Here is a 12,317-nt window from a genome sequence, read left to right as displayed (position 1 = left end):
CATAGAGGCCATTCTGCTTATTGTACCCAGGGGCTCTTTCCAGTAGACCTGGCCCCTTGCCCTTTCTCCATGGTCTCTGGCGCCCAGAATGACGCTGATGGTTGAGCAAGGTCAGTGATTTATTGAACGAAAGAAAGACTTGCCTTTTATAAAACACAAAAATCGTTTTTTCTAAACATTCCAAAGCGCTTTCCATCCAGTGAACTGATAATGAAGTGTAATCATTGTTGTGATCTGGAAAATGCAGCAGGCAATTTGTGCACAGCAAGCACCCAAATACTGAAACATGATAACATCCAGATTATGTGTCTCCATGGGTCAAGCTTCTGAGGAAGGAGAGATCTCTGGAGCTCAACCACTCCAAAAGACTGTGGTTCTGGCTTGGTTACCTTGAAATATTTCAGCCTAGGTCAAGATTTTTAGCAGGAACACAAGGGTAATTTGCAGTGCGAGATTTAATTACCATCAGGCAGATATCTATTGCAAACCGGTGGGTGTGTTTAAAATACTTCAACTTGGTAGGAAGAATCAGTTTTCTTCTCTTAATGGGATGTAGCTCTTCCCACCTGGACTGTGATTCAATTTCAGATATTACCTTAGACGGTGCTAGTGTTGGAGTCCATTTGATCTCATGTTACTGACTTCTTGTTTGGGGTACATAATGTGTGGTAGAAGTTACTCTTTGCCTTTCTTACAGACTGGATGAAATTGTAGAAGAAATGAAGTCTGGATCACAGAATAGCACCTCCTCCAGCAAGTGGGACAAACAGAGCAAACAGCAACAGCAGTTGGGTGAATTGGTCAACCCTAATATCATTCAGTCTCCTCCTGTTGTAAGTGCTAGCTCTTTGATCATAATAGTTATTGATTAATTTTTCTGATGGAATGAGATTAGTTTGGATTAGCATCATGGTTGGCACAGACACTAGAACATGGAACACAGACAGTACAGCGCAGGAACAAGCCCTTTGGCCCACAATGTTGTGCCAAACAAATTAAACTAGTAATTAAACGCCTAACTAAACTAATCCCTTCCATTTCCCTCCATTCTCTGCTCATTCATGTGCCTAAGTTTTTTAAAACGGCTCTGTTGTATCTGCCTCCACCACCACCTCTGGCAGCGCATTCCAGGCACCCACCGCTCTCTGTGTTAAAGAAAAAAAACTTGCCCCACACATCACTTTTGAACTTACCCCCTCTCACCTTAAATGCATGTCCTCTAGTACTAGACATTTCAGCCCTGGGAAAAGGGTACCAGCTGTCTAATCTATCCATGCCTCTCATAATCTTATGAACTTCTATCAGGTCTCCCCTCAGCCCCTGCCACTCCAGAGACATTGTGGGCTAAAGGCTCTGTTCCTGTGCTGTACTATTCGGTGGTACATTCAATTGTGCAGTAAGAGGTCGCACTGCCATTTGAATGATGATTAGCCACAAAACCATACTGGCATTTGGAGAGCACTGAGATGCTACAGCCATGTGCTTTTCAGTAACTTACAATAAATTGTAGACAGAATCTATCAGTCTACAGTAATACAAAAGACTTGGTGCCTTCACTGTTGGAATTCTATTTGAGTAGCTTAAGATGATAGAATCATGGAATGAAACTGTTCAGCCCACCATAGCTTTCTCTTTCCCAGTAGCCCTACTTTTTTTCTCCACTTGATGAGCTAATAAGTCTTTATAAAGAAGTAAACCATACAGGTTAAGGGTAGAGAAGATCAGATGGTGTACCTTTTATCTTTAAAGTTGGAAGGGATTGTAGCAAAGGGATTAGAATCAGAATCAGGTTTATTATCACTGACTTGTATGTTGTGAAATTTGTTTTGCAGCAACAGTACAGTGCAAAGACATTAATATTACTATTAGAGCAAAGAAAGAGGAATAACGAGGTAGTGTTCATGGGTTCATGAACCGTTCAGAAATCTGATGGCAGAGGGGAAGAAGCTGTTTCTGAATCATTGAGTGTGGGTCTTCAGGCTCCTGTACATCCTCCCCGATGGTAGTAATGAGAAGGAGGCATGTCCCGGATGGTGAGAGTCCTTAGTGATGGATGCCGCCTTCTTGAGGCACCGCCTCTTGAAGATGTCCTCAATTGTGGGGAGGGCTGTGCCCGTGATGGAGCTGGCTGAGTCTACAACCCTCTGCAGCCTCTTTCGATCCTGTACATTGCAGCCTCCATACCAGGCTGTGATGCTCTCCACCGTATATCTGTAGAAATTTGCAAGAGTCTTTGGTGACATACCAAATATCCTGAACCTCCTAATGAAGTAGAGCCACTGGCGTGCCTTCTTCGCGATTGCATCAATGTGTTGGGCCCAGGATATTGACACCCAGGAACTTGAAGCTGCTCACCCTTTCCACCGCTGACTCCTCAATGAGGGCTGGTGTGTGATCTCCCGACTTCCCCTCCTGAAGTCCACGACCATTTCCTTGGTCTTGCTAACATTGACTGCAAGGTTGTTGTTGCGACACCACTCAACCAGCCAATCTATCTCACTCCTGTACACCACCTCATCACCATCTGAAATTCTACCAACAACAGTGGTGTCATTGGCGAATTTATAGATGATGTTTGACCTCTGCTTAGCCACACAGTCATGAGCATAGAGAGAGTAGAACACTGAGCTAAGCACACATCTTTGAGGTGCGCCTGTGTTGATTGTCAGTGAGGAGGAGAGGTTACCAATCCACACTGACTGTGGTCTCCTGATAAGGAAGTCAAGGATCCAGTTTCAGAGGGAGGTACAGAGGCCCAGGTTTTGAAGCTTGTTGATTAATACTGAGGGGATGATGGTGTTGAATGCCAAGCTGTAATCAATAAACAGCAGTCTGATGAATGTTTTGCTGTTGTCTAGGTGCTTCAAAGCAGAGTTGATAGCCAGTGAGATTGCATCCACTGTAGACCTGTTGTGGCGGTAGGCAAATTGCAGCAGGTTCAGGTCCTTGCTCAGGCAGGAGTTCTCTAGCCATAACCAAACTCTCAAAGCACTTGATCACAGTGGAAGTGAGTGCTACCAGGTTGAGGCAGCTCACCCTGCTCTTCTTGGGCACCGGTATGATTGCTGCCCTTTTGAAGCAGATGGGAACCAAAAAAAAACAAGAACTAATACAATGATTCAAAGGTAGGTGAAGAAAGAAGTTGTGAGGAGGACATACTGTGTCCGTGAAAGGATCTAGATGGACTGAGTGGGCAAAATAACGGCAGATGCATTGTAATGAAGAAAAATGTGAGGTTATCTGCTTCCATAGGAAATCTCAAAGCACAACATTACTTACATCGTGTTGAAGCATTTAATATTGATATTCAAAAAATTAAGGGTGTCCTTTTACAGAACTCACAAAGTTAGCATGCTGGTGTAGCACATAACAAAGGTGGCAAATGTAATGTTAGCTTTTCTTGAAAGGAGGATGGAGTATAATAGTAGGGAAGTCTCGCTGCAACTCCAGAGAGCTCCAGAGTACTATGAGCGGTTTCTGGCTCCTTATTCAAGGAAGGCACACTTGCCTTGGAAACAGTGCTGTAAAAGTACCTGTGGTAGCTGGGAATATAAATCTGTGGGTTCTGCTAAAGCAAGCAGTGAGGCGCCCATGGCATGGAGACTTTGGTGACTGAGGGAGTTCAATGAGGGAGGAGCAAAGATGCAGCTTTATATTTAAAGAAAATTCTACAGGATTAGAAGTTTATTTCTGAAGGATTAATCTGATAGTAAATCTGACTGGATTTTCTTTTCTCTATCCTCATCCTGGCAGCATCTACTTGTCAAGGTTCCCCTGACTCTTACGACATTGAACGAAAACTTCAAACTAGATTCTTTTATTCACTTGTTTTGTCCTTTAATAATAAACCCACAAAGTTAGCCTGCTGATGCAGCACGTAACTCAGGTGGCAAATGAAATGTTGGCCCTGTTGCAAGGAGGATGGAGTGTATGAGTAGGGAAATCTGCCGTAAACTTAGAGGGCTCCAGGATATAACGTACAGTTTATGCCTACTTAAATGAGGAAGGAAGACTTGTCTTAGAGGCAGTGAGCGAAAGTTCAACCATTGGTTCCTAGGTGAACAGAAGCCAAGTGATACAATGGCCCTTAATGCATTAAGAATAACTATGGCTCTGGTGAGACTACATCAGGAATTTTGTCTATAGGTCTGGTTTCTCTGCCTAAGGAAGGGTATATGTAATCAAGGGAGTGTAACAAAACTTCACAAGACTGATTCCTAGGCTTGGCAGAGTCTGCCCTGTGAGGAGAGATTAAGCAGGCCAGGTGTATGCACTTGAGCTAGAAGAATGGGAGTTGATCTCAATGAAACATGCAAAATTCCTAAAGGACTAGACAGGGTAGATGCAGAAATGATGTTTCTGCTGGCTATGATGCCTAGAGGTAGGAGTCACATTCTTCAAAATAAGAGGTTGGCCATTCAGGATAGAAATGAGAAGCACGTTCTTCACCCAGAGGATAGTGAATCGTTGAAATTCTCTACCCAAGGGGGATAATTTTCCCCCAGGCCGTCAGGCTCCTGAATACCCTGGAGACAGTTTCAGACAAATGCTGCATCAAAAGCCCTGGTTTGCACAACAGCGTATAAGAACTTTGGCTGCTGCTGAATGTGTTTATACAATTAGTGTAACACACTGAGTTCTGTATTTTCTTTGTCTAACTTGGTTTTGCATTACTCTGCACTAAATTGTATTCTGTATATACCGTTTTTTGCACTATTTGTACTTGCACAATTTTTCTGTCTGCGTTTATTGTATGTCCTCTGTTGTGTGAGTCTGAGGGAAACGACATTTTGTTCCTCCATGTGTTTTTATAGCATACGGGTGAATAACAATAAAGTAACTTGAACTTGTTAATGGAGGTTCAGTCACTATTTAAGACTGAGGTTGGTAGATCTTTCAAAAAGGAAATTGAGGGATGTGGGGATAGTGCAGGAAAATGCTACTGAGGTAAAAGGACTACTATGATCTTACTGATTGATCGAGCAGACATGAAGGGCTGAATGGCCTACTAGCTCTTATGTCATTGTAGGTTTTTTGGTGCTCCAATTCATGGGCTGGGTATGGTTTTGCAGAATTTCAAAAATAAGGTAAATAAAGAAAAAGGCATGGCGTAGGAATAGGCAACCGATGCAATGAGTGGAATGCTTAGTCACGAGAGATCTAATTACTTTGCATTATAGTAGAACTCCATATCAATTGAACTGTTTCTTCTCTCACCAGTGGGTGGAACTGACTGGTACAGGCACTCAAAGGCGAGGGATTGACAGCCACACGGAGAGCAGAAGCAATGAGATGGGCTCCGAGAGGTCTCGACTGAGGATCCAAGACCGAGAGTTGCTGGAGATATCTGATGATGGGATGTGCCTCAGTATGCATCAGCCGTGGGCTTCACTGCTTGTTAGAGGTATCAAAAAGTAAGTAAAATACAATGGATTTCACAGACTGTACCATGCAGTACAACTCATTAGATGATGTATGACCTTGATGTTGCTACTTATTGAAATGTAAATAACTTTGTGGGAAGAAGTTGAAATTCAATGGAATTTTGCAAATTCTCCAAGGCAGTACTGCCCTCAATGATGGATGACTTTTCTATTTTACTCAAAATCCGTAAATGAACTGCCAATTAGATGTGTTTACTACATTTTCTCATGAATGGGCTGAGATTGCCCACACACTCCACTACTTTGAACACCTTCAGAATGAGGCTGAGAATACAACAACAAAATAACTTTAGCAAGTGCTACAATTCTGTCCAGTGGGTGAAGTATACTTTAAATGCTTTAATTTCCAGCATCTACAGTTTTTATTTTTGCTAATTTACATGTTGTCTTTCTTTTGCTTTTTAAGTACAGAAGAGAGGAAAGTTTTAAAGATTTATTGCTGTACAAAGGATGTTACCAATTACAGTCTGGGGAAGCTGGATTGTTCTCCTTCAGGGAAGGTCAACTGAAAGGGAAACTTAACAGAATCATGATGTGTTTTTATAAAGTAAATAGAAGCTATTTTGAGTTGCAGACTGATCAGTATCTTGAGGACAAATTGTCAGGAGAAGCAGATGATGAGGGAAACATATGCAAATGGTTACTTATGGTCTGATATGTGCTGCCTGAGAGGAGAGTGGAAGCAGATTCAACAGTAACTTTCAGGAGAATTGGATAAATTCTTTAAGAGAAAATATTTGCAAAATTATGGGGAATGTACGGTGAGTGGGAATTATTGGAGAGACTTGCAATTAGCAGGCACAAGTGCATGATTTTAACTTCCTTTGAGAGAACCTCAGAAGATGATTTCAGAGCTGTGGTACAGAAGATCTTAATTTAAAGCAAGTGAGAATTGTAGCCATCTTAACACAAGATGGTAAATCTGTTAAATAGTTGGGCTTGCATAACTAGATAGAAAACAGCATGTAGTTGGATGGTAGGCTGTGTAGAGCTTTGAGTAACAGTCTTGTTTGTAAGATTTCTCAACTTTTGACAGTGAATGGCTAGGTCACCAAATGTCTTCTGCAGTAATCGTCTTGCAAATGTTGCACTTGTTTTATTCAATTTTTTTTATATATAAGTAATGGTTTGAAATTTCTGCTAAAAAATCTGGCTGTTCCATAAGTGTGTGAAAGTTCAGGAGTCCCAGGGAAATATAGGCAATTACTCCCAAATGTTGCTCTCTCATGGAGTCCAGTGGCAAAGTGCAATCTCAACCGATTTCCCAGCATTTACACTGTGGAGACTGCCTGCCTTACTGTGCAAAGCTGGACCTGATGCAGGAACAGTGAACCCATTTATGAGAATGAACAAGAAGGGCTACTGAGGGAGAATAGTAAATAAAGCAGTTTATATTTATTGGTTTATTTAATCATTCTTAAGTATTTTCCAGTGTTTTTTAGTGTTTAATTTTTTGTTTCTTTAAGAATTTTGAAGAAATGTAGTTTTTAAGTCTTTGACTGTCAGGGGTGTTCATAAACATTCAATCCTTGGTAGCTCTGGCAGTCGGTAAGCTCGAGTCTCATGATATAACCAGTGTCAAAGCAATACCGTAGGCAGAGCTTGTCACTAGAATGGGCAGTTCTGGGTGTTGCCAATCCACTTGGAGCGAGCTTATGTAAGGAAGTTTATGCTGGGACTCCAGTTAAGTGCAGATGTATTAGGCAGGTGAGCAATAAGCACCTTGGTGGAAATTTTGATCTGTTAATTCTGTTTCTTCAGTTCTTAATTTTAGTAGATTGGTGTTCAGTTTCCCCAGTATTTAGTGAATTTTGCCTGAAACATGCTTTGTTCGTTTCACTGTTCATCTGTCAGTCCTTGGGAGTCCACCCTTTGGATTCCTAATTTTATTGTTTAAGGTGCCATCTTGTGTAGTAAGTCATCCGGTAGATATAAAAGATCCTGTGTAACTTATGGAAGAGGAAAAAGAGAGTTCTTCCTAACGTTTACACCAGCAAGAAATCCTCAACAAAAAAAAAATTGATTTTTATTTCTTTGCGAGCTTGCTGTGCCTACATTGTCTTCTCTATTTGCTTACATTGCAAGAGTGATTGCACCTTGGAAGTGCTTCCCTAACTATGGAATGTTCTGAGGGACCCTGAGGTTGTGAAAGGCACTTGCCCCAAGAATGAGTGTTTAAACTGTTTCCTCTCTATTGCTGCATTCTGAGACTGGTCTATGCAGGATGGTTGTAATATTTTAGTGTTTCCGTCACTACTAGCCCGAAGTTGCACATTTAGGGTATTTGGTGTGGCATCTTTTCTTTGTCTCTATCTGCATTTGTGTTGGTGTTCCCAGGGTGGAGGGCAGGACCTGGTACACGTCACACCGAGGTCGGCTGTGGATTGCGGCAGCTGCCAAAAGACCTTCGCCACAGGAAGTGACAGCAATTGAAGCGACCTACAGAACAATGTGTGGCAGAGGTAAACCAATTCATCAGCTTTGTCTGTTCATGCCTCTTTTGCCTACAGCTATATAAAAGTAGTGATGTTGCAGTATTCATTTTGATGCATGTGGGTTAATGAGTACCTATATAAACTATCTAGGTTTTAAAGTGCTAGGTTTGACTAAATATTTTTGATATTGCTGGACATACACGTCCTTATTCTGGCCTGGGCTTAGAAAGCCAAGTGCTGTATTGTCCTGCTTGGATTATTAAATTGAACGTCTGCCCTGGAACATTAGCACTTCAGTATGGAGCACCCTGCTGCTTGCTAAGTTGGCTCCTGGACTATCAATCCATTGATTTTAAAATTTACCTGCAAGTTTTTCAGGTTGTTTGCTGTCAATGGGTGAATTTCTTAATCAGGCAAGAAATAGCAGAGTAATTTGGCTGGCTAGGGGCAGAATTACTACGGGACCATCCTGTACCGCACCGGTGCAGAGAATAAGTAACGTCTTTGTGTTCTGCATCCTCAGGAAGTCCCAGAGATACAATTGAGGCCACACAGCCCCTCCTACTTGATCACAGTTGATCTGTACCTGAAATAAAAACAAAAAATGCTGGAAACAGTCAGCAGGTCAGGCGGCATCTATGGAAAGAGAAACAGAGTTTCAGGTTGAAGACCCTTTGTCTGTATCTGAAATCCATATCCCCACCTAAGTTCCACTTTGATACTCAGTCTTAGTCTAGAAAAATTCAAGTTAACTCTTTGAATGGCCAATGTACTCTTCATTTAGCTCTATCTTGGGTGTATGTTCCACCTACCATTAAGATTGATGACCGTCAACTGCAAGTAGTGACTGAATTTAGCAATGTAGGTGGCATCTTGCATTGCGACATTGTCTTTGCAGATATTAATGCTCACCTTTCTAAAGCTAGATCTATTCTTTTGGGTGTTTGGCCAAAATATGGAATGAGCAAGGCAGACCTGAACACAGAGTAGAGGTCCACAGGGCTGTTGTATTACCTAAACTAATTTATGGCTGCAGACCTCCAGGTTACCCCTGCCACATTTTCAAAATGAACGTTTTAATCTGTGCTGCTGCTGTAAAGCAGCACCAGGCAGAACAACAGTCCAAAAACTGCTTTTAGTAAAAGGTGCTGCTTTATAGGTATCCAGCCAATTCTTATTTCAGAACAGCATTGCTGGGCTGTCCTCATTAAAGGTGCACAGGATTCATGCATTTCAGAGGTAGAATCTTCTGGTCAACTGCAGTGAGTGTATTCCATGGGATGTCTGGAAAAGAGGTGCTTGGGTGTAACTAGTGGAGTTGACCGTAGGTGATGGGGAGAACTAAGAATGACAGTTTCGTGACAGGCCACCTGAAATCTTTGAGTTTGTGCTTTTGAGCATCGCCAAGTGAAAGGTGTAAAAGGAATCGGCAAAAATCCTGAAGTGTCATCAGCCAGCGGAGCCCTCAGTGTGGTGTGTGGCTATACATCAGATGGGTTGTGTATTATACCAAAGGGTTCACGTGGATGAGATCCATCATGTTGATTGGTCAGTTAGTGACCTTGGCACAGGAAATAGTTGCTTAGTGTCAACCCTATCAAATCCCTTCAGCATCTTAAAGATATTCTGGTGCTTCACAGCCAGTGAGGTGTACCTGAAGTGCCATCACTATTATAGTCAATAAGTAAGCATCAATTACCAGTAAGCTGTACGTACCCTGCCTGTAAGAGGTGGCGGTTGAGGTGTTGGTGGTGCTCTGGCAGGTGCTGCTGTTTGTTAACACACAAACAGTGGGTTGGAGCAAGAAAATAACTGCTGTGTAGATGAGACTCGAGAAGGGTTTAATTTCATTTCCTGCCGCCTCAGCTATTCAGTGACTGTGCTAGATCCAGATTATAAGTGACAACCTTATTTAGCAGCAAAATGCTTTAATAGATGAGGGATGGCAGCAAAGTTAATTGACTTTTGAAAGAGATAACTGCGCACAAAGATTTTCTGTTTTGTCAGCAGTTCCAGTCACAGTGTTTGGATGGTCCTTGTAACGTGTGGAGATAAACGATTTCTCCAGAAGCTTAACCAGTTCACTGATTTGCCATTAACAATAATTCAGAGTTATCGTACTCCAGAGGGGAATTTGCTCCATTGCGGAATGTGTCAGCAAACATTGGAAAATACAGAGACTAGATTTAGTGAGCTCATTTGCTGTTCAATTTTGGTCATGGCTTTAAATCTAGGTTAAGATATCAGTGCTGATCTGAGTGAGTCCTGTGCTGTCAAGGCAATTACTATACAGGGGGATCTTGGGGTCCAAGTTCATATCTCCCTGAAAGTGGCAACACGAGTAAATAGAATGGTAAAGAAGGGGTATGGCATGATTGCCTTCATTGCTAGGGGCATAGAGTACAAGAGTTGGGAAGTCATGTTGTAGTTGTATAAAACTTTGGTGAGGCCACATTTGAGTAATGTGTGCATTTCTGGTCACCCCATTACAGGAAGGATATGGAGGATTTGGAGAGGGTTCAGAAGCAGCTTACCAGGATGCTGCCTAGAATAGAGGGTATTAGCTACAAGGAGAGGTTGGACCAACTTGGATTGTTTTCTCTGGAGCGTCAGGGGCTGAGGGGAGACCTGATAGAAGTTTATAAAATTATGAGAGGCATAGATGGGGTAGATAGCCAGAATCTTTTTCCCAGGGTAGAAATGTTGAATACTAGAGGGCATAGCTTTAAGGTGAGGAGGGAAAGTTTGAAGGGGATGTGCAGGGCAAGTTTTTTTTTATACAGAGAGCGGTAGGTTCCTGGAACACACTGCCAGGGGTGGTAGTGGAAGCAAATATGATAATGCCATTCAAGAGGCTTTTAGACAGGCACATGAATATGCAGGGAATGGAGGGATATGGATCATGTCCAGGCAGAAGGGATTAGTTTAATTTGGCATCGTGTTCAGCACAGACTTGGTGGGCCAAAAGGCCTGTTCCTGTGCTGTACTGTACTGTACTATGTTTGATGTTCTGTCAGAAGTGCTGTCTTTCAGGTGAGAAGAGTCAAATGTGCCCCTATCTTCTCCTTGGGTGACTATTTTGACAGTCAGTGGAGTTGTGTTCAGTAGTCTGCTTTGTCTGCATTTCTGAATAAAGCAGGTTATCTAGTCACCGTCTCATTGCTTTAAATAGGCTTCTATAAACTTTCCTGTTCCCTTGCCCAAAAAGTGAAAAGCAACCAAAGTTTAAGTGATAGCTTAAAATCTCCCCATCTTGAGGAAAGGTTTCCTGTTGGTCAACGGAAGCAGGTACTGGAAGAGTAATCTCAAGTTAAGATAATGGTTTAAAACCGCTCCATTGGAGGAACACTTTGACTGTCAAAAATCAAACTATCACACTAATCCATATTGTGCAGGAGGTGCATATTTAATTCATTGCCCATGGAATTGATCAGACAAAAGCAAGTGGATATATATTAATAGAGTTTTGTTTTAGTTTAGATTTTCATGTGTACGTTCTGATAGGACGAGGTTATAATTCCTCTTTCTAGCATTCAGTTATTAGAGCTACTTTTTCTTTCTAAGTCACATTCAAACTTAACACATTTACTATTTTCCTGTCTCCACAGCTGGTCTTTCTACCAGTTCCACATCTCATCACTGTAGACAAGGTTGTCACTACTGTTAGGGGCTGGGATCCATTGAAAGTTGGGATTGGGAGCTGTGGAACTAACTGTAAGAAAGAGAAGCAGGAGTAGGCTTTAATGGCCCTTTGGGTATCTCAGCCACTCAGTGCGATTCAGTACTTTTGAATCCACTTTCCCTAAATACATTGATTTCCCTATCTTCCACAAAACTATACCTTAGACTTGAATATACCCAATAACCAACCATCCACAGCCTTGGGGGTGTGGAATTCCAAAGACTAGTGAGCCTTCTCGTGCATTAAGACCCTTATCCTAACCAGTGTCCCAACCAGACTCTCCAACTAGAAGAAAACATCATGACAACCCTCAGAATGCTTCATGTTTCAGTGAGATCACCTGTCATTCTTATAAACTCCAGTATTGCTCAATCTCGCCTTGCAGCAATCCCAGAAATTGATGAATGATTTTATGTTACACCACTTCGAAGACAAGTATGTCCATACTTTGATATGAAGACTGAAAATTGCACATATTTTCGATGAGGTTTCACCAATGCCCTCTCAAACTGCAGCAATACTTCCTTACTCTCCAAATCCCCTGTATCTGCATGTTAACTTGTTGTGCTTTGTGATGCAGTGCACTTGGGTCTTGCTGTACACTGACCTTTATGAGTTTCTTTCCAGTTAAAAAAAAAATCCACACTGCAGTCTTCTTGAACCTCATTCCAAAGTAATGAATGTGCTTCTTGCACTTTCGTGGACATCCAAAATGATTGGCTGGAAGATTTAGTCTGCCTAAATTCATAAATTACA

At 41.9% G+C, this 12,317-nt stretch overlaps 1 protein-coding gene across 1 annotated transcript in view; it reads left to right on the top strand.

Annotated features, from left to right (window-relative positions):
• trip4 (thyroid hormone receptor interactor 4) overlaps positions 1-12,317 on the top strand; it is a 96,668-nt gene that overhangs the window by 26,615 nt on the left and 57,736 nt on the right. Inside the window, 3 exon segments of the mRNA XM_052042576.1 lie at positions 698-833; positions 5,221-5,414; positions 7,782-7,906. Coding sequence (XP_051898536.1) covers positions 698-833; positions 5,221-5,414; positions 7,782-7,906 — 455 coding nt within the window.

The sequence above is a fragment of the Pristis pectinata genome, chromosome 32 (assembly GCF_009764475.1).
Source record: "Pristis pectinata isolate sPriPec2 chromosome 32, sPriPec2.1.pri, whole genome shotgun sequence".
In the NCBI taxonomy this organism is placed as follows: domain Eukaryota; kingdom Metazoa; phylum Chordata; class Chondrichthyes; order Rhinopristiformes; family Pristidae; genus Pristis; species Pristis pectinata.
This window is presented reverse-complemented; position numbering and strand designations above follow the sequence as displayed.